The sequence below is a fragment of the Gigantopelta aegis genome, chromosome 4 (assembly GCF_016097555.1).
Source record: "Gigantopelta aegis isolate Gae_Host chromosome 4, Gae_host_genome, whole genome shotgun sequence".
NCBI classification, from domain to species: domain Eukaryota; kingdom Metazoa; phylum Mollusca; class Gastropoda; order Neomphalida; family Peltospiridae; genus Gigantopelta; species Gigantopelta aegis.
In genome coordinates, this window is record NC_054702.1 from 31,340,556 (window position 1) to 31,364,519 (window position 23,964).

Here is a 23,964-nt window from a genome sequence, read left to right on the forward strand (position 1 = left end):
AAACACTACTTTCCTTTCAACACAGAAGTAAAAAGGAGAAATGACCTACTTAGACTGAGCCGTGGCCTGGAGAAGCTCCTCGTTGTAAACTGATCTGATGTGGTCATTGGCGAGGTCTAACGGGAGTCTTCCCTGACTGTCTTGAACACACGGGTCTGCTCCACTCGCTAGCAACGCTCGGACAATGTCATGTCTCTCCAGCTGAAAAGAAAACAATTAAAATTAAGGGGAATAAAATATGATGTAACCAACTATTTGCAGATGTTAACACAACTTTTACTGGCACAAAGTGAGCTTTATTGGTGACACAAAGCATGAAATGTGGCATAGAAATATTAAATTAGCTCTTAGTTAATCCCTACAATTTCTAATTGGTTAATTCTGGTTTTACTGCCATAAATTGATTTGATTAATTTAACAAAACACTGGCCACACAGAAAAACTAAATTCCTGCAAACCAAGATGTTTTCATGGTACTTTTCTAAATCAAACACACCTTAAACCAGACTTTTTACATAGTGACAGTCCTGTAGGTGTCCAGTTTAAAAAGGAGTGTCATTGTATCTGTAGTTAGCCACTAGTATTTTATTTCAGTGTAAACTGAAATCCAAAAAGCTGTTTTAACATAAATCTTCTCAATAACATAACTGCATTTATTACAATACGTGGAAAATCTACGGCTTGATGACTGTCACAGAGCTCGAACTTAACATCGGCACCAACAGTAATTGCTGTCATTGAGATATAAACTGCCATAGGCCGGGAACATCACCGATGGCACAATAAATGCCGTTGGTAAAGCTCCTCAATAATGGCAAAATGTTTACACCTGGTGTACATTACCTGCCAGTATATAACATTAGTACACTGAAAATATGTCTACATACAGCAAAATAACCTTATTTGCTGCAAAAGTATTTTCTTTTTTTCAGTTGCCATGGTCAGGCTTTAAATTGCTGTCGATGGTCCATTTCTCTCACAGCAATTTTCTTTTTAAATTGCCGTGGGAGACAACTTCTTAAGTTTGAGCCCTGCTGTCAACATCACTTGCTGTATGCGTACCCGTGTTGCATAATGTAGCAGTGTTCCATCTTCTACGTGTGGTTCATCCAAGCAGTGCTGCAGCAAATCCGAATCAGTTGCACCTGCAATAATAGTAGTCATAAACCTACAAGTAACATACTTTATCCTGCAATCACTGTATTCACCGGCAAGATATGATGACTAGATAAATCTCTATATTTTTGGTCACTGACCAAAAATATAGGTCACGTGACATCAGCCCGACTGGACTCGAGTATTTCAGACTAGATTTTCAATAAACATACTATTTAATCATTTGTTTTAGTACAGTAAATACAAATAACTTTTAAAGGGTGTATACTACCAAATCAAATCCCATAGACGACAATAGTAACATATGTGGCTAAAACTCTTACCTGCAACGTATCAACCGACATAAACACCACGGATATAAATACTACCACCCCTTACATTTAAAGTGAATCAGAAAAAAATGTGGGTCAAGCTGCTCGTTTCTGAGATAACGGGTAGCGTCTATGACTACCCTAGTTTCGCACAAAATTCGAGTACTTTTTTTTTACAGGTACCCCATACATGTTTCAAGCACAAGGCTACTTGACACATTGGTACTACCGTAGATGAAATAAAATTGCAATTTTTTTTTACCCAGATGAAACTATTATTTTTTACAACCAACACTCTCACATTTATAACCAATCACAGGACTTGTGTTGTTCACTTCTCTATCAAAAGTTCGGTGCACCTCGCACTTTGACCCAGCCGGAAGTTATTTGGTTTAGTACTACCTAAAGCCGCACACCCTAGTTCCATCCAGCGAAAATAAATTATAATTTGGTTAATCTACAAACCTGTAACACACTTAGATTACGTTTTTATCAAATGGAGTGAAAAAGCAGGTTTTATATCGATAAATACGATGGGAATCCCTATGTCCCAATTGCTTGAAATAATTTTGAAAGTTAGTATTCTGATGTCACCGGTAGATGTCGCTCGAAGCACAACAATGCCTACGTCACGACAAATTTCACAGACTTGGGGTGCGTTCGTTTCACCTCTCCTGGACATGTTCCAACTGTTCTGTCCTGGTTGTATCCCCTCTCCAGATATCGTAAGACTTAGCAAAATTATTGGTTTTAAGGGTTTGTAACGTTTTGTATTGAGACACTTACTTGTCTGAACTTTTTTGTTACTGAAAATGTTCACGAACTGTGAAGAAAAATCTCACAAATGAACAACAACAAATCGGATGTTGATTGCGCGAACCGTGCACGAGAAAACAAACCGAACCAAAATGATAACGGTCACGTGATATACCAACGTCTGTGACATTGAAATGGAAATATCCCCTCTAAAAATAGATTGGACCTCGCTTGCTTAACGTTTTTTTCTCGACAACACGTCTTGTGAAAAAATGCAAAAAATGGATTTCGTGGTTTTACAAACATCAGGATTACCAAAAAGCACTTCAGGTGAATGGAAATGTGTATTCTAAATAATAAAATGTAAGTAAAGTGCAATTTTATTTGTGAAAAATGGGTTTAACAGCGAAAAACAACGCCGTAATGGTTAACAAATAAACGTAACTAGGGTGTGTCCCTTTAAGTTTTAAGATAACAATACCAAACTTGTATATTTATTTATGAATTAGAGTTTAGAAATGCTTTTTCAGTGTGACGAATGTAGCTAGCGTCTTACAAAAGAATAACGTCATGTATCTTGTATGACGTGATACTGCAAAAGCCTTGCTAGATACTCGATTTGTGTACATAAAAATGGATTAAATAATGATTTTCCGACTATTCCTGTGGGGTTGCAGGATAAAATAAATAACTGGTTACTGTCTTAAGATATCGGCTTTATCCTGCTCAGGTCGAATGGTGAATGCAGCTCCGCAGAGCCTCGCTGCATTCATCATTCTAACCTTCGCAGGATAAAGCCGATATCTTAAGACAGTAATCAGTTATTCCCTATGTATTAGTCTTACCACTACAGTTACAAATTTTGGAAACACAGATGAAACACTGAAACTGAAAGTGGTTTTAATTTTTTCATCAGAAATTAAATTTAAACAAGTAACAAAACCTTAAAACCATTAATTTTTAAAATGTCTTTTTGTTTGTTTCTTTAAATTGTCAGTATTGGTTCCACTTTACTGGTAGAAATTGCATTAAAAAGTAGGATGTTGAATTAGCATTCCATATGATGTCACATGATCCAATCAACAAAGCCAAATCATATATTTTTTAAATGCTTTCACATTTATTTTTGGATTTAATTTGCAGTTTTCTTTCCCTATGTACAGTAGAAAAAAGTAGGCATCATCCATTCCGTACAGTTGTAAATACAGGCCTCTGAGAATTGAATACTTGCATGAACCATTTATCAGTTAAACAAATATAAATTCAGGTAACCCATTTTATCAAAGGCTCTAAAGACTAACCCTAACCCTATACCTAAAACTACCCGAATAATAACTACTGGAACTCATGCCCCCTCTTTTTTTTTGCGTAACCCATTATGTCCATGTAAATAATGTCCTAAATTTAAGGTGCAAACGGAAAATAGGATACGTTAAATTAGATTAGCGTGAACAAAATGATCATTCTCACAATTTACAGAGGCCTGAAATTCATGTAAATATCTGAACATTTATATTGTACAAACTATTTACTGATATGAACATACTGCCTATCTGGGTACATGATGTTTCTGTTTTAAGAATACTGGAAAAATTCCAATGCAAAATTGCTATTGAATTTTTTTGTTGTTGAAGATTTACTACGGTCAACGACAGTCACTTTTAGCACCCTTGTTTTGGCTTCATACACAGTAAATAAAACATATCCAACGGTAATTTTTTTATATGATATATTTGACAAAAGGTACTTTTTATTTTTTTCATCTTTCGAAACTTAAAATTAATATTTTGTCCAGAATTATGAAAAATAACAAAATACCAACCTGTAAACAACGTTGTTCACTTGTTATAGAAATTTGACAGGGGTCAAGGTAGTAGACCAGTTTTTATTTTAATGTGGCGAAGCACTGTAATAATATAGCTAATTTTGAATTTGAATGATGTCAATTTGAATACTTTTACAAAATATGGATTTCAAGTGAAATTACGGTAAGATATGCTATATTTATTGTGTACGAACCCAAAACAATGGTGCGAAAAGTGACTGTCGTTGACCTTAATCATCAGTCTAATGTTACTGAATGTGTTTGAAGAAAATCTTGTGATTAAAAAATTGTACCTTTTGGTTTTACGAAATATTGATTTCTAGTGAAATTACAGTAAGATATGATATATTTATTGTGGTATGCGGTCAAAACGGCCCCATAATAAAACGGCCCTGAACATGTAAGTCAAAACGGCCAAAGAAAAAAGTCAAAACGGCCAAAGAAAAAAGTTAAAACGGCCAAAGAAAATGGTCAGAACGGTCCCATTAGTAATAATTAGTAATCAATATAGCCTATATCACAGGCAGTTCAAAAATATATATAAAAACAACCAAAACAACGGAATCACTGGTAACAATTTATTAGCCTACACAACGCAATTAAGACCACCAATTAACATTTTATTTAACAACACTGATAGCCCGACCCGGCCGTGCCCCCTGGATGAGTTCCAAGTGGAGCTACTCGTCGGAGGGGGGGGGGGGGGGGGGGGGGCCTGCGTGCCCGCCCTGTAATTTATTATTTTAATAATTCAATCATCAAAAGAAAAAAGTGGGTAGTGGACCATATAGACCCTCCGAGTGAGTGCATATTGCCTGAACAAGTTCTTAGTGGCCACAACTTGCCTATCCCCAATTAATTTAATAATTATTGTACCACGCTTTGGTGTCGGTCCCTTTGACTTTGATTTTGAGCAAGATATTACATTCCCCACTAAAAACCAATAAATGCATTGTATTCACCTGCTAAACATTTTTTTTTTTTCCGGGGCACTTCAACTTTTCGAGGATGGGTTACACATTCATTCATCACTCGAGATTTGTCTAGTTAGACCACGGTTATTGTGTCACTCAACCGCCACAATAACCGTGGTCTAACTAGACGAATCTCTCGTAAAAGGATGATGTAACTATAACTTAAAACTGATTTATACCATTATCTTTGTGTAGATGAAATACATTTTTAAAGTATTATATCAAAGGCTTTTTTTCAAGGGCCGTTCTGACTTTTTTAATTTGGCTGTTTTGACTTTTTATTAAGGGCCGTTTTGACTTTGACTTATTATTAAGGCCGTTTAGTACTGGGGCCGTTATGACCGGTCACCCGAAATATTTACAATTTACAATCAAAAAACCTTTTCGCAATCACAAAACCTCACAAAAACCATAATTCTGCCAAAATCGTATTCAACAAGGGTTTTTTATATACTTTATTGACAGTTTATCAATATTATATGATTTACAATTTACATGAAGCACAAATATTGTTGTGAGACCTAAACATATGCATACATCCGTTTCCGCCTTGTTTGTAAAATGCGGAACAGGACTGATTTTAGGGTCCGACTATTTACCCCCAAGATACCCCCGAAATACACCCAAAACACGTATTGGATAAGCAGCTTTCGGGATTGTACTATACGAAATAATGAACAGGTGTGTTTCGAACAATAGCTATTGCTTTAGTGACGTTTTTTGGAGTGTAAATATACCAAAAACCCGCATTACAATATTTACAATAAAAAACCCCATTTCCCAATCAAAAAACCTCACAATTGTGTATGAAGCCAAAACAATGGTGCGAAAATGCGAAAAGTTACTATCGTCAACCATAGACCTTAGTCTTAGAGTCACTCAGTTACGGTATTGTAACGGAAACTTTTGCCTACGTCTCGGTCAGAAGACCGTGTCGATGTCAGCACTACGTTATCGTATCTAAGAGTCACTTAGAGATGGTTCATAATCAAAAGTATTCAATTAAAAACCATGGTACCATTCGTAATATTGCATAATTATTATAGAAACTTTACTTTTCTGCCATGTTGAAATAACCGTACAAATAATATCTGTACGGTTGCGATCTATTGCATTTTTCAATTGTTCAATCGTTTCTGTCAAAGTTCCCATTTTTATTCACATGCCGGACGTGTCAATGTGGCTTTCCGGAAGTTGAAGGCTGAAGCTTGGGGAAAGGACAAGGTCAATATAATTAGTTTTGGTAACAACGGATGTTTGTATTTCAGGGTCTCTTACAGCAAACCAATTCCCAATATTTTCAAATAAACCATACCAAATTGATTACATGAGTCCATCAAGTTAATAATAATATTAAATTAGTGACATTTTTCATTGAATACGATGTCTAGGACAGAACTTTGTGACGAGTAGGGACGTAGCCCAGTGGTAAAGCAATCGCCTAATACGCGGTCGGTCTATGATCGACCCCCGTCTGTGGGGCATTGGGCTATTTCTCGTTCCAGCCAGTGCACCACGACTTGTATATCAAAGGCTGTGGTTTGTGTTATCCTGTCTGTTGGATGGTGCATATAAAAGATTCCGTGTTACTAATTTTTAAAAGTTAACGGGTTATGTATTATAATTACCAGATTTTTGACATGATTAATAAACCAAACAAAGCAAACTTTAAAAAAAAATTCTTTCTTTTTTTTCGTCGATTTCTTTATGTAAACAATTCTTGTAATACATATATTTTTCTAATAATAGCTTATCTTCAATATAATGTTTGAAGCCAGTTTTATTGAATGTGGTGTGCTGTAATTTTGTTTTGTAAATATAATATACTCAACAACGAAAGTTTAGCTAATGTTAAAACAAATGACATAATATTTATAAATTAACCTATTTTCATTAATTAGTATTCACATCTAAAATGCTTACCATTTACAAACAACATAAACTCATCAACCTTTGCTATAACACAACAGGAGGAGCTGGTTTTGTTTTAAGTTTATTCAACCATGGCAAATTTAGACGTCATAAAATATAGTTGCTAAACTTTCGTTGTTGAGTATACTTTACATTTATAATTAACCAATTTACGAAATTGTTTTCCTTATTTATATCACCAAATAAAATCATAGTTTTGTCAAACTGGAAGTCTTCACCTGTTTGTTGCAACCATTGTTCTATAAGATTCCAGAGTTCGACGACTTTGGGGCAAGCATAAAACAAGTGATCCGATGGCGATGACAGAAATTGTAGAGATTTGAATCAACATATTTTATTTTATATAAGAAAGTATTCGTTGCTGTAATTCTGTGTGGTATTGGAACCATAACAGTGTTGGGTCTTTCAAAATCTTAAATGGCAGGCTATAATACTTCGCCCACTCTGAAGGGGAAAAGGCAAATCCTTCAGCAGAGTATTTAATCTGCGAAGTAGGAAGTATATTCGTGTCGTTGAGTAGTTTATAGATTTCTTTACTTCCAGATTTATTTTTCAAAAAGGGTTTTATTTTAACTGGTAAAATGGGATGCTTTGGAACGCTTTCTTGCTATAAAAACTTGTATATAGCCTTTAATAAAGAAGCAAATTCTAGAAAATTTGATTTTATATTATACTTTAAGCTGAAAGTGTCATAATCTATAAACTGTCCTTGGTTATTAAGTAAGTCTTGTATAAATAAAATCCCTTTTTTGATGTAATTTCTAAATACTGCAGGCTTTTTATCTATAGTAATATTGTTATTATACCAAATGTTTGAACATAGAATGTCTTCTGTATTGACGAATGTTTGTTTACGTTGCAGTAAAATCCAATTATTTAGTACATCTTTCCAAAATAAGGTTTTTATTTGTCTTGTCTTTAACTGAATAAAGTGATCCCCATAAATTTTTTAATCTTTCATTGTTAAACCAGTCAAAGAATAGAAGAGAGTTGCCCATTTTGAATTCGATATCAAAAGTCTTCTAATCCAGGTCAGTTTTAATGCTATTGCAAAATTTGTAATATCTACCATTTTGATACCTCCATATTTATAATCTTGCACTAAAACTGCTCTTTTAATTCTAGCTGGTTTGTTTTGCCATATAAAATTGAAAAACATAGTATTTATTTGTTTTAATAACTTCTCGGGGGGGGGGGGGGGGGGGGGGGGGGGTTGGGTAGTGAAATTAATAAATGAGTGATTTTGGGGATTACTTGTGTTTTCACTACTGTGATTCTACCCAACACTGTTATCTTCCGTGTTAACCATTGATTCATCAAATTTTTCATTTCCAAAATTTTAGATTCGTAATTTTGAGCAACCATCTGTTCCATATTCAGCATAAATATTACTCCTGATAACATGACCTGATCAGCTCCTCAAGCTAGCTTCCACTTTGCTGGATGGAAAACCTCTTTTGAAAACTTTTTACTTCCTATCCAAATAATATGTGATTTTGAATAATTTATTTTCAAGCCAGAAGCATCAGCATACATATCTTGTATTGTTAAAGTACTGTATTGAGATAAAACACATTCTTTCCCATTTATACTTATCCCTTTAATATCATTAGAGTTTCTAATTAGTGTTGCTAAAATTTCTGCACAGATAATAAAAATATACGGAGAGAGTGGATCACCTTGTCGACAACCTCTTTCTAATTTAAAACTCTCGGACAAAAAACCATTTTGTAATATACGCGACACTGAATTATTATAAAGAGTTCTGATCCAATTTTTAAATGAACTTTTAAAGTTAAATATATCCAGAGTTTGTTCAGTAAAATCCCAGGAAACTGAACCAAATGCTTTTTCGAAATTAATTAATACCAACATTCCTGGTATTTTTTGTACCTCAGTATAATACATTATATCATATATTAATCGTATATTTTCACCTATCTACTACCTTTTTAATTCTGTTAGCAATACATCCTGAAGCTATCTTATATATACAATTTAGTAAGGTAATTGGGCGCCAATTTTTTAAAAACTGTTTGGGTTATTTATTTTTGGTATACACGTAATAATACCTAGTTTTTGTGTATTAGACATTTCTCTTATCTCATAACTATAATTTAGTGATCTAATAATGAAATGGCCTAGGTCTATCCCAAAAAACTTTAAAAATTCAGCTGAAAAACCGTCTGAGCCAGGACTTTTGTCGTGTTTCATGTTTTTAAGAAATTCCAATGCCTCACTGTATTCAATTTGTCCTTCTAGTTCTTCCACTTCTGCATCTGTTAATTTATTTACAACAATATTATTAATATTTCTAATTTTTCTAATTTTTCGTGGGTTTCTTTTTGAGTATAATTTTTCATAAAATTGTTTTGTTTCTTCTAAAATTTTATTTTGTTCGGTTACTACATTGCCATCATCTAATTCTAGTCTAGAGATAAATTTACTATAATAATTTCGGTTTTCCAAATTGCAGAAATGTTTAGTGGGCTTTTCACCTTCTTCTATCCATTTTGCTCTAGATCGAATGAGTTTACCCTTTAACTTATTTCTTCTTATTTCTATTAATTGATTTCTCTTACTTTCTAACAAGTCTGAATTAATATTATCTTCATTTTCTTCTAATATTTTTTTTTTCGTCAATAAGATTCAATTCCAGTTTCTCTTCAGATTTGTTTTTATAAGTAGAGTACACAATAGTTTTCCATCGAATTTCCATTAGCAAAACTTCTAAGAAAAGCTGATCATTAACCGTGTATTGAATACTTTCATTTGGAATAACATCTATATTTTTGAGGTTATATACCGGTAGAGCGTACTGACATTTAACATTTTGTATTGTTTCTTTAATAGAATCAACGTAACATTTGTTATTAAGTAATGAATTATTGAATTTCCATAGTCCTTTACCTTTGACATAGTTACGAATTTTCAAATATAGAATTACACCTGAGTGGTCCGACCTGTACCTACTATCAATCGACACTTTGTTTACAAAAGGCATTAAATTTTCAGATAAGAGATAAAAATAACCTTTTACTTCTCTGCCGAATGTGGACATCTTGACTAAACTGTGTCACCTATCTGCCAAATTATACTCAAAACACAAGAATATGAGGTGTCACATGTGACATGACGACATGTTGTTTGTCGTTTATTGTTTTTGTTTTTTAAGTATTTTAAATTATTATTATTTATACACCAACAACAAATGAAATCGAAATTGCATTTATTTATTTATTTATTTATTTATTTATTTATTTATTTATGTTTTGTTTTGTTTTGTTTTGTTTTGTTTTGTTTTATTTTTATTTTATTCATTGATTTAATTCATTAAAAAAAATATTAAAAGACGAACAACAGGAAGAAAAATAAGTATCCTACTTCGTACTTTCTCCGGACACTTTTTTCTTTAATTAAAGTGAATTTAAGAGTACATACGTATATATATTTTGTAAATAATAAATGTGTGTGTGTGTGTGTGTGTGTGTGTGTGTGAGAGAGAGAGAGAGAGAGAGAGAGAGAGAGAGAGAGAGAGAGAGAGAGAGAGAGAGAGAGAGAGAGAGAGAAGGGGAGGGGGAGGACAGACAGACAGAAAGACAGACAAACAAGTTATTTAAAAATGTTTAATAATGTCACTGTACAAATTAAACTTGATTATATGACAATAGGCTCAAAAACAGCTTTTGCTTTCCACAATATTTTAACAGTATTCCAGATATATCCAGTGATTCTCATTTTCAGCAGTGCATGATAGTATAGATCATAAGTTGTTTTTTTTTTATTCGCGTTTGTCTTAAGTTGTCCGCATCGCTGTTGTAAAGCGTCACACTATAAATTAGTTCATCAAGATAAACGTCTCCGGCACGATATTTATTATTGTGATTTTTATTGCTGTGCCGGAGGTCCAATAGATTTTAAAATGTTTTTTTTTTTAATGGACTGTAGATGAACTAACTATAAATCTAACAAGTTGTCTATTTCCAGACTGCTTTTTGGATCTGCTTCGCAATTTGTAACACGTGTTTCCAAATTAAAATTTGAGAAGCAAAGATAGTTTCACACTCAAGAAAATAAATTCCGAGCCTTGAAATAATTAGTTATTTCCATCATACAGACAGACAGACAAAACTAGTTGTTTTGAGTCTGGTGGAACGTGGTATGAGTTGTTTCCCTTATACTGATTTTGTAAGAGATTCTTGGATAAACGCCAGAATGTGCTCTTACTTTTTATTATCTCGGCATCGGCGTCCAAAGATGAAAGCAACATCGGATGGGGGAGGGGGGGGGGGGGCTATCACTTTATTGATTCGCGTTTCAACTAGGCCGGGGGGAGGGCAATGCAATATGATTGAAATGAGTTTTACTGATCTACCAGTAGTTATAGACCATCGGAGATGATTTCAGTCAGACTGGGGGCAATGCAATATCTTTAGAGATGAAGTGCAATGAGCCCCCCTCCGCCCCCCCCCCCCCCACACACACATTTCCGATACCCATGTTTCTATTTTTAAATGTTGCCGAATGCATTTAGAAAAGCACCTGCAATAATAATTTAAAAAAAACTAAATACCGGCCTCAGTTCTATACTGGTTAAGCCATTGGCCACTGGCGTAGGAAGCGGGGGTGGGGGCAAGGGGGGCATGTGCCCCCCTCCCCACTTTTCAGATATTTTGCTTTATATTTGCTTTATAATAGTGTAAAAGTGTGTAAATATAAAAGTGTAACACCCCCCCCCCCCCCCCCCCAACACACACACACATTTTGGTACCTTCCTACGCCACTGCATCGGACATAAGGCTAATAGGTACTGGGTTCGCCTTCTGGAACCGGCTCCCAAACAGAGCGAGATTAACAACAAAGTGTGTGTGTGTAAGGCCACTATACCAACTTCTCTCTCACTAACTACTAACAAACAAACCACTAGCAAACAAACAAACCACTAACTCACTGTCCTGGAAAGACAGTACAGATAGCTACTCATCTCGGTATTAAAAGGGCAATCTCAATTATTAATTTTTCATTAAAATGTAAAAATTATACCTTAAATTACCCCTACAAACCCCTCCCGCACACACACCGTCACCAGCACTACCACAATAATATATTGTGCCCATCTTGGTATTTTACTCAAACATATGTTAAATATAAAATGCCATTGAATGCTTTACAAGTCAAAATGTTAACAGGCCAACAGGTGTGTGTGTGTGTGTGTGTGTGTTTTGAGAGCGAGTTTTGCAGGGGTTTGGTCAAGATTGTGGAAGGCATCAATAATGTATAACAAAACAACTGCCCTCAAGGGACTTTATTCAAAATGCATAGCAGTAAAAACAAATAGAATTATCTTTTTCAGCTGGAGGTTTCGACCCCCAAAACCTGTCCATAGGACACGCGCCTGCACAGCAAACACACGCTTCTTAGTGTGTTTTTCAATATCAACACCGTCATGTTTACAGTTCCATACACTGAGTCCGTGGTTTGATCATGTAACGTTTGTCTTGGGTAATTTATGAAGATTTTATTTTTGACATGTTATGTTGATATCGTTATTGTGTCTTTCATGAATATGATTCCTTGGCAGCTGCTTGTAACACTGTTTTATTGATAATTTCTGTGTTAATGGTACCTTTTAATACCCAAAAGCCTGTGTGTTTTTCGTGCTGGGGTGTCGTTAAGTTGTTAATTCAATTCAATGCTTCACCAAATTATTAAAGAGAGACAGCGAGAGACAGAGTGAGAGACAGAGAGCGAGAGACAGAGAGAGAAAGAGAGAAGAAGAAGGTCAAATATGTCTGATGTACCGGTATCTTTATTGTGTAACTAACAGGTCAAACATAAACTCATGACATAAATCTCATATTCCGGTATATAATTATGTAAAGTAGGCCTACCCATGACATAAAAATGCAAATGAGCTATAACATCAACCAAAACTTTCGTTTCTTTGTACGAAACACAACAATAATAGGTTAGATTTTTGTATATTCATTCAATCATTATATATAATACCAAAGACAGACTGCATATTTTTATAAGGAATATGCATTATTTAGCCTGCCAGTAATCATTTTATTTCAAATACAAAACCATTAAACTATTTATAGGTCCACTTTGTGTGCTACACACTGTTTGTCGGTCGAGGGTGGTAGGCTAATTATTTCTTATTGTGCACTTCGTTCGTTCGTTCCGTCGTTCGTTCATTCATTGTTTCACTGATATCTTCATGCTTACATTCAGTTACGTTTCAAACGCGCACTATATATTGGTATACCAAAAGTCGTGATATGCTATCTTCTATAAGAACGTGTATATAAAAGATAGATTGCTGTTAAAAATAGTAACTTATGTGGCGGCAGTGTGTTTCTTCACTGATATTCTTGACATCATTAGTAATTGCGCGTGCTGACTAAATAGTGTGCAGAGGTGTATTTCAACAGGCATTTCATTTTTATTGACTCAGTTACTCACTCACAGACGCTCCCGCACGCATGCACGCGCGCGCCTATTCATTCATCCAGCCAGTCATTGATTTATGGACTCATGCATTCACAAATTCATCCATTCGTACGTTTGTTCGTTCGTTCGTTCGTCCGTTCATTTATTCATTCATCCATGCATTCGTTAGTTCGTTCATTTGCTTGTTCCTTCATTCGTCCATTTATTCATTCATTCATTCGTCCATTCATTCACCCATCCATTCATTCGTTCAGTAATTCATCATTCATTCGTTCGTTCAATTAATCAATCATTCATCCATTCACTCACTCACACTCTCACTCATTCGTCAAATCACTGGCAGTAATAATTTGAAAGTACAGATATTTTATCTAACATGATATTATCAGAACCTAGACATCAGCCTGTAGCCAGTGTTGGTGACCTACACTATTTATTGGCCCTAGGCGTCGTGTACTTGCAATAAAACTCCTGTAAAAAGTACACTAAGTGTTCATATTTTCAAATTAACTACTTTACTAGACACATTTTACTTTGACAACATGAATATAAGCTTACCGACTCCCTACATTTACATGCATGAATGTGGTATGTGGTTTTTTGTTTGTTTGTTGTTGTTGTTCTTGTTATTACGCGCGTGCGTGCGACCGTTTGATTGTTATGCACAACATGTAGTAAACTATCCGAGCGGCGCACTCAACGAGCCATATGTTCCTAACGTTAAAGGGACTATAGTGAGTTTGCTGATATTGTTTAAACAGATAAAGTTAAAGTTTGTTTTGTTTAACGACACCACTAGAGCACGTTGATTTATTAATCATCGGCTATTGGATATCCAACATTTAGTAATTTTGACTCGTAATATTCAGAAAAAAAGCCGCTACAGTTTTCAACTAGTTGCAAGATATCTTTTGAATGTACATTCCCCACAGGCAGGACAGCACATACCACGGTATTTGATATACCAGTCGTGGGGCACAGGTCGGGACGGGGGGGGGGGGGGGGGGGGGGTTCTAATCAAGAATGGATCCGGAGAGGTGGTTCAATCATCTGCTATTGGATGTGAAACATTTGGTAATTCTGACATATAGTCCCAAAGATATTTTCTTGTTTAATTAGAATATCAGTGACTGTATAACGAAAAAGAAAAGAAGAAGAACTGTTTGTTGTCACAATGTTTGTAGTAGCCGAAACCGCATTTTACCTTCCAATAATATTACGAAGTAAAATGAAAAATAACTGCTACAAACATTTTTACATGACAGCAATCGCACTGGATATACAGTCATTGATATTCTAAAAATGATAATGTATTTAATATGTAATTTTAGTCGTCAGAAGACTGTTGGAAAGATCTTACAATGGTTGCACACTCTGGACAGTCTGTATAACTGTAAGTTTTTCAAGCCGGATGACGTGTGTGTCAGCGAGTGGCATCTCTGAGGCGGATGCATATTACACATGCATTTTACGGACGTTCGTGAACCCAGCACGTCATAAGTATTTCCTGAATAAACTTCTATATAGCTTATTGTGATTTTACATGTAAAACTCACAAATAAACATAAACGATTTTTGAATTTGAATGCTATCACTAACAATGATTTTTCTCGTTTCAGCAAATGCACCACGACTGGTATATCAAAGGCCATTGCATGTGCTACCCTCTCTGGGGTGGTGCATATAAAAGATCCCTTGCTACTAATGGAAAAAAAGTAGTGGGTTTCCTCTCTAAGACTATATGTCAAAATTACCAAATGTTTGACATTCAATATCTGGTGATTAACGTGCTCTAGTAGTGTTGTTTAACAAAGCAAACTTTACCTTTAATTAATAATGATTTTTCGCTATTTCGTGTCAGTTTAGTAACACTGTAAAACAGGTTTATTATCTTCACACAGAGCTGTGATAAGACAGAGTGGAAGCAACACTCGCACAGGAGTGAGATAACCAAGATTTTATTTACAGATACATGTTTATTAAAATCCATAAACGCAATAACCGGGCTAGGTGGCCCAAAGCGAGTTTTAATGGTTTTAACAGCCCGTTGTGGAGGTGTGAGACCCGCCGAGGCCACTGTGCTATAACCATTTATTACTAACCCATGTAACCTCTCTCCTGAATAGGCAGCCCAGATTGACAGAAAATAATAGGGCACAAGCTGTTACATTTGTGATTGTTCTACCTGCCTCTGTCTACCTTTCTACCCCCATCTCTCTCTCTCTCTCTCTCTCTCTCTCTCTCTCTCTCTCTCTCTCTCTCTCTCTCTCTCTCTCTCTCTCTCTCTTTCCCTTTACTGACGCCATATAGCCGTAAATAAAATGTGTTGAGTGCGTCGTTAAATAAAATATTTCTTTCCTTCCTTCCCCTTCCCTTCCTCCCTCCAACCACTCGTCTGGTTGTCTATCTATCTATCTATCTATCTAGTATCTATCTATCATCGGTCTGTTTTACCCCCCCCCCCTCTCTCTCTCTCTCTCTCTCTCTCTCTCTCTCTCTCTCTCTCTCTCTCTCTCTCTCTCTCTCTCTCTCTCTCGCTCACTCACTCTGTTGTAATCGATAAGTTCCAGAAAAAAAATATATCTTGTGTTATTGGACGTGCAAAACTCCTTATGAGACAGCCAATATTTATGTGTATATCTGGAACGTGTTTCCACACTACTTTCCAAGATTTTGTTTTGACACATTCCCTCGGAACAGGTAGAAAACAAAAAGGTGAGAGCTCACCACAGGTGTGCACCTGGTACCTTACTCCGTATAATGGATACCGTGGAATGTTCAACGGCCTTGGTATTTTACCATATCGCCATAATAGAGCATGTCCGAGTATTGCAACACGATTATACCGAATAACTGGCTTTCATCAATGCTGGGCAGTCAGAGAGTAAGAGTGGGGCTGGGAATAATCTCTACTTTTATTCACCGCCCCTTTTAAAATAACAGAAAAGCAGTCAAGATAATCCACAGAAGCATCCGATTCGATACGTAAGTCCGGGATTTAGCCGAGTGGGTAGATCACTCGACTGTGGTGCTTCGGACGTAGGATCGAACTTCGTCGACGAACCCTAACCAGTGACACACGACTGGTATATCAAAGGCCGCGGTATGTGCTATCCTGTCCATATAAGAGATTCATTGTTGAAAAATCTAGCGGGTTTCCTCTAAGATTATATGTCAGAATATCAAATATTTGACATCCAATAGCCTATGATTAATGCATCAGTGTGATCTAGTGATGTTGTTAAACAAACTAAACAACCTTTGTTTTTTATTTTTATTAATACTAGGTCGTCGGAGCATAATGTTGGGGGGGACTAGGTATTATAATCTCTACTTTTACTTTCCACCCCTTTTAAAATAATAGAAAATCAGATTAAAATTAGCCGACAAAAGCATCTAATTGTACTCTTAAAAACAAATTTATATTGGATATTGGATCCTATAACGCAAGCATATGAAAACTCAAAAGTTACTGACGGCAATATGTTATTAATATTAATGATTTTACATGTGTAGGCATAAACGTACCCCATCCACCCTACCCCCCCCCCCCCCCCAACACACACACCCGCAACCCTAGTTCAAAATTCTCTCCAACGAGCATGCAATACGGCAAACTATATATATATATATATATATATATATATATATATATATATATATATATACCGTTACAGCTTTTGTTACAACTTAAAGTTTCACGCTATGAGCGATCATCAGGTAACGTGTAACTGCCCTGTCGTTACGTCGTTTTGTATATTCAAAATTACAAAATGTTAAGACATCCAATAGTCGATGATTAATTAACCAATGTGCTCTAGTAGTGTTATTAAACAAAGCCAACTTTAATTTTTAAATGAAATGCAATATTTCACTTTCTTCGACGTAATTAAAAGGTGCTGAGTTAGTCGTGAACTAAAATAGTCCTGCCTTATATTGCGCTCATTAGTGAAGTGTTTACTTTTTAAGATGCTAATGTGATTACTAATTTTTGGCTTCAAGTTAATTTACAGTACCACACGCATTAGAATGCACTGTATACACGCCAATAATCTGAGTTTGCAATATTTGTTTATTTAAAAAAAAAAAAAAACTTTCTTTCTTTCCAAATGGCAAATTAATCAGTATCAGTTGACGCGAATGGCATAAATAGACTTTCTTCTTGTCAATCGTGAAGGAAAACATATGCATCTTTTCATTTTAGTGTGTGCAATTCATATAAATTATTTAACATTAGTTTTTAAACAATAATAATAATTGTATCTTGTTATGGATAGACTACAACTGAACGTAAACACACAGTGTTACAAGTTACAAGGTGTATGTACAAAGAATGTGATAGACTATAACTGAACGTAAACACACAGTGTTACAAGTTACAAGGTGTATGTACAAAGAATGTGATAGACTATAACTGAACGTAAACACACAGTGTTACAAGTTACAAGGTGTATGTACAAAGAATGTGATAGACTATAACTGAACGTAAACACACAGTGTTACAAGTTACAAGGTGTATGTACAAAGAATGTGATAGACTATAACTGAACGTAAACACACAGTGTTACAAGTTACAAGGTGTATGTACAAAGAATGTGATAGACTATAACTGAACGTAAACACACAGTGTTACAAGTTACAAGGTGTATGTACAAAGAATGTGATAGACTATAACTGAACGTAAACACACAGTGTTACAAGTTACAAGGTGTATGTACAAAGAATGTGATAGACTATAACTGAACGTAAACACACAGTGTTACAAGTTACAAGGTGTATGTACAAAGAATGTGATAGACTATAACTGAACGTAAACACACAGTGTTACAAGTTACAAGGTGTATGTACAAAGAATGTGATAGACTATAACTGAACGTAAACACACAGTGTTACAAGTTACAAGGTGTATGTACAAAGAATGTGATAGACTATAACTGAACGTAAACACACAGTGTTACAAGTTACAAGGTGTATGTACAAAGAATGTGATAGACTATAACTGAACGTAAACACACAGTGTTACAAGTTACAAGGTGTATGTACAAAGAATGTGATAGACTATAACTGAACGTAAACACACAGTGTTACAAGTTACAAGGTGTATGTACAAAGAATGTGATAGACTATAACTGAACGTAAACACACAGTGTTACAAGTTACAAGGTGTATGTACAAAGAATGTGATAGACTATAACTGAACGTAAACACACAGTGTTACAAGTTACAAGGTGTATGTACAAAGAATGTGATAGACTATAACTGAACGTAAACACACAGTGTTACAAGTTACAAGGTGTATGTACAAAGAATGTGATAGACTATAACTGAACGTAAACACACAGTGTTACAAGTTACAAGGTGTATGTACAAAGAATGTGATAGACTATAACTGAACGTAAACACACAGTGTTACAAGTTACAAGGTGTATGTACAAAGAATGTGATAGACTATAACTGAACGTAAACACACAGTGTTACAAGTTACAAGGTGTATGTACAAAGAATGTGATAGACTATAACTGAACGTAAACACACAGTGTTACAAGTTACAAGGTGTATGTACAAAGAATGTGATAGACTATAACTGAACGTAAACACACAGTGTTACAAGTTACAAGGTGTATGTACAAAGAATGTGATAGACTATAACTGAACGTAAACACACAGTGTTACAAGTTACAAGGTGTATGTACAAAGAATGTGATAGACTATAACTGAACGTAAACACACAGTGTTACAAGTTACAAGGTGTATGTACAAAGAATGTGATAGACTATAACTGAACGTAAACACACAGTGTTACAAGTTACAAGGTGTATGTACAAAGAATGTGATAGACTATAACTGAACGTAAACACACAGTGTTACAAGTTACAAGGTGTATGTACAAAGAATGTGATAGACTATAACTGAACGTAAACACACAGTGTTACAAGTTACAAGGTGTATGTACAAAGAATGTGATAGACTATAACTGAACGTAAACACACAGTGTTACAAGTTACAAGGTGTATGTACAAAGAATGTGATAGACTATAACTGAACGTAAACACACAGTGTTACAAGTTACAAGGTGTATGTACAAAGAATGTGATAGACTATAACTGAACGTAAACACACAGTGTTACAAGTTACAAGGTGTATGTACAAAGAATGTGATAGACTATAACTGAACGTAAACACACAGTGTTACAAGTTACAAGGTGTATGTACAAAGAATGTGATAGACTATAACTGAACGTAAACACACAGTGTTACAAGTTACAAGGTGTATGTACAAAGAATGTGATAGACTATAACTGAACGTAAACACACAGTGTTACAAGTTACAAGGTGTATGTACAAAGAATGTGATAGACTATAACTGAACGTAAACACACAGTGTTACAAGTTACAAGGTGTATGTACAAAGAATGTGATAGACTATAACTGAACGTAAACACACAGTGTTACAAGTTACAAGGTGTATGTACAAAGAATGTGATAGACTATAACTGAACGTAAACACACAGTGTTACAAGTTACAAGGTGTATGTACAAAGAATGTGATAGACTATAACTGAACGTAAACACACAGTGTTACAAGTTACAAGGTGTATGTACAAAGAATGTGATAGACTATAACTGAACGTAAACACACAGTGTTACAAGTTACAAGGTGTATGTACAAAGAATGTGATAGACTATAACTGAACGTAAACACACAGTGTTACAAGTTACAAGGTGTATGTACAAAGAATGTGATAGACTATAACTGAACGTAAACACACAGTGTTACAAGTTACAAGGTGTATGTACAAAGAATGTGATAGACTATAACTGAACGTAAACACACAGTGTTACAAGTTACAAGGTGTATGTACAAAGAATGTGATAGACTATAACTGAACGTAAACACACAGTGTTACAAGTTACAAGGTGTATGCACAAAGAATGTGATAGACTATAACTGAACGTAAACACACAGTGTTACAAGTTACAAGGTGTATGCACAAAGAATGTGATAGACTATAACTGAACGTAAACACACAGTGTTACAAGTTACAAGGTGTATGCACAAAGAATGTGATAGACTATAACTGAACGTAAACACACAGTGTTACAAGTTACAAGGTGTATGCACAAAGAATGTGATAGACTATAACTGAACGTAAACACACAGTGTTACAAGTTACAAGGTGTATGCACAAAGAATGTGATAGACTATAACTGAACGTAAACACACAGTGTTACAAGTTACAAGGTGTATGCACAAAGAATGTGATAGACTATAACTGAACGTAAACACACAGTGTTACAAGTTACAAGGTGTATGCACAAAGAATGTGATAGACTATAACTGAACGTAAACACACAGTGTTACAAGTTACAAGGTGTATGTACAAAGAATGTGATAGACTATAACTGAACGTAAACACACAGTGTTACAAGTTACAAGGTGTATGTACAAAGAATGTGATAGACTATAACTGAACGTAAACACACAGTGTTACAAGTTACAAGGTGTATGTACAAAGAATGTGATAGACTATAACTGAACGTAAACACACAGTGTTACAAGTTACAAGGTGTATGTACAAAGAATGTGATAGACTATAACTGAACGTAAACACACAGTGTTACAAGTTACAAGGTGTATGTACAAAGAATGTGATAGACTATAACTGAACGTAAACACACAGTGTTACAAGTTACAAGGTGTATGTACAAAGAATGTGATAGACTATAACTGAACGTAAACACACAGTGTTACAAGTTACAAGGTGTATGTACAAAGAATGTGATAGACTATAACTGAACGTAAACACACAGTGTTACAAGTTACAAGGTGTATGTACAAAGAATGTGATAGACTATAACTGAACGTAAACACACAGTGTTACAAGTTACAAGGTGTATGTACAAAGAATGTGATAGACTATAACTGAACGTAAACACACAGTGTTACAAGTTACAAGGTGTATGTACAAAGAATGTGATAGACTATAACTGAACGTAAACACACAGTGTTACAAGTTACAAGGTGTATGTACAAAGAATGTGATAGACTATAACTGAACGTAAACACACAGTGTTACAAGTTACAAGGTGTATGTACAAAGAATGTGATAGACTATAACTGAACGTAAACACACAGTGTTACAAGTTACAAGGTGTATGTACAAAGAATGTGATAGACTATAACTGAACGTAAACACACAGTGTTACAAGTTACAAGGTGTATGTACAAAGAATGTGATAGACTATAACTGAACGTAAACACACAGTGTTACAAGTTACAAGGTGTATGTACAAAGAATGTGATAGACTATAACTGAACGTAAACACACAGTGTTACAAGTTACAAGGTGTATGTACAAAGAATGTGATAGACTATAACTGAACGTAAACACACAGTGTTACAAGTTACAAGGTGTATGTACAAAGAATGTGAATCGCTTTAATCACCACTAAACTTTGATCTATTATTCATCGCTTGACTGAATATAATTACATGATACGCTATAACTTTAATCGTTCCTGTGTCTTTAGTTGTTTAACGTTATTAGCCTATTTAGAGCTTTTCAATTTAGGTCTGTTCAAGAAATGATCAAGGGAGGGAGGCTTTTGTCTTTTGTATAGGCCTAAACACCACCAGCAAATGTTTTTTTTTTTTTAAATCATACAGGCCTTTGCATTAAAAAAGCCTGTAATAAACCCACCAGATATAAAATAGTAATTACGGTGCCTCCCGCTATCCATCCCCACCAGCCCCCACGCCCCATCCCTCCCCATTACCCGGAACATCCCTTTGCCATGCTATCTGGCTAATAGAACTGCTGTGGGAATTCCTGGAATGAAGAATTGGCACTAATATGCTACTTTAAATCATATACACGTTTTTATAGGAGCGGAGTGTAAGTTCCCAGTTGTAAAGTTAAAGTTTTCTCTGTTTAACGACACCACTAGAGCACATTGATTTTTTTAATAATCGGCTAGTGGATGTCGAACATTTGGTAATTTTGACTCGTAGCCTTTGGAAGAAACCCATTACATGTTTTGTCATCAGCAGCAAGGGATCTTTTAAATGCACTTTCCCACAGACAGGACAGCACATACCACGGCCTTTGATATACCAGTCGTGGGACACTGGCTGGGACGGGAAAACCCGAACCAGAGAAAGGATCCACTGCAAGGTGGTTCGATCCTACGACGCAAACACGCCTTATACTAGTCGAGCTTCATGTGTGGTCCGTCTACATTCGATCCCCATCGATGGGCCAATTGGACTATGTCTCGTTCCAGCCAGTGCTCTACAACTAGTGTAACAAAGGCTGTGTTATGTACTATCCTGCCTGTGCAGTGATGCACTTAAAAGATCCTTTGCTGCTAATCGAAAAAGAGTAGCCCATGGAGTGGCGGCAGCGGGTTTCCTTTCTCATTATCTGTGGCAAAATGTATCGATTGTTCCTTTAAAGACTACGTGTCATCTGATGGCCGATTACTACTTGGGTCTAATCAGTTAGCTCTGTTGATGTCGTTAAACAAAATAAATTTAAGTTCTTAATACGGATTACCCAACCAGTTATAATACAAAAGCTTGTTCACGCCAGTGTCTTAAAGGGGCATTCCTGAGTTTGCTGCATTGTAAGATGTTTCCGACTAATAAAATATTTCTACGATTAAACTTACATATTAAATATATTTTCTTGTTTAATATATCAGTGTCTATATATTCATTGTGTTTCTGGTCGTCTTAAAATTTGTAAGAAGCCCAAACTGGATTTTGTCTTCAATAATTTCGTACGTACGAAAAAAAAATATTTTAGGAAATAAAATGAAATTTAACCTAGTACAAATATTAGAACGATCACAAACACGTTTAATATACAGCCGCTAATGTTTTATGCAGAAAAATATATTTAATATGTAATTACAATCGTTAAAAAGTATCTGTTAGTCGATAACATCTTACAAATTGCAGCCAACTCAGGAATGTCCCTTTAAAAATGGACCTTGGAGACGTAGTTGTTTGACCATCAGACTTAAGTCTAATGGGTACTGGGTTCGAATTCCACACAGGCTTTTACCGTGTCAAGGTATTATGCAAAGCAATCATATCGGTTTCTCTCTCAACTATTAACCCCAGATAACTGAGATGCGTGTCTAGCACAGCGTGCTTAAACCTTAACTGGATATAAGCAAGAAAACCAAGTTAAACTTTTAATGAAAGTTGTGGGTGGCAAATATAAAATGAATGAATGAATAAATAAATGTATATAAAAATCTGTCTATATATATATATATATATATATATATATATATATATATATATAGTGAAGCAATGTGTATAATTATGTTCCGGTATGCGAGAAGATTTTGAGAAAATCCCTTGCCAATGATGATAATATTAGTAGAACGCGCTATGTTTTTTCCCTTCTATTTTTGTTACAGCCATTTCTCTCGGAACTCTGCGATCTTCCTGCGCGCGCAGACCTACGCAACATACACGTCAAAACATTCCCGACGTAAGCAGGACGCAGTTACAATGTACGTCTATCGTAGACTTGTTTACGTCCTCGTATATAAGGAACGGTATCGGAGTAGGACTCTT

General features: G+C 35.3%; 1 protein-coding gene across 1 annotated transcript in view; it reads right to left on the bottom strand.

Annotated features, from left to right (window-relative positions):
- Positions 1–6,168, bottom strand: part of LOC121370371 — a 33,431-nt gene extending 27,263 nt beyond the window's left edge. The window contains exons 1-3 of the mRNA XM_041495540.1: positions 6,038–6,168; positions 1,063–1,145; positions 50–201 (exon numbers count right to left, since the gene is read on the bottom strand). Coding sequence (XP_041351474.1) covers positions 50–201; positions 1,063–1,145; positions 6,038–6,134 — 332 coding nt within the window. The 5' untranslated portion in view covers positions 6,135–6,168. The remainder of the gene's footprint in view (positions 1–49; positions 202–1,062; positions 1,146–6,037) is intronic.
- Positions 6,169–23,964: the final 17,796 nt, after the last annotated feature.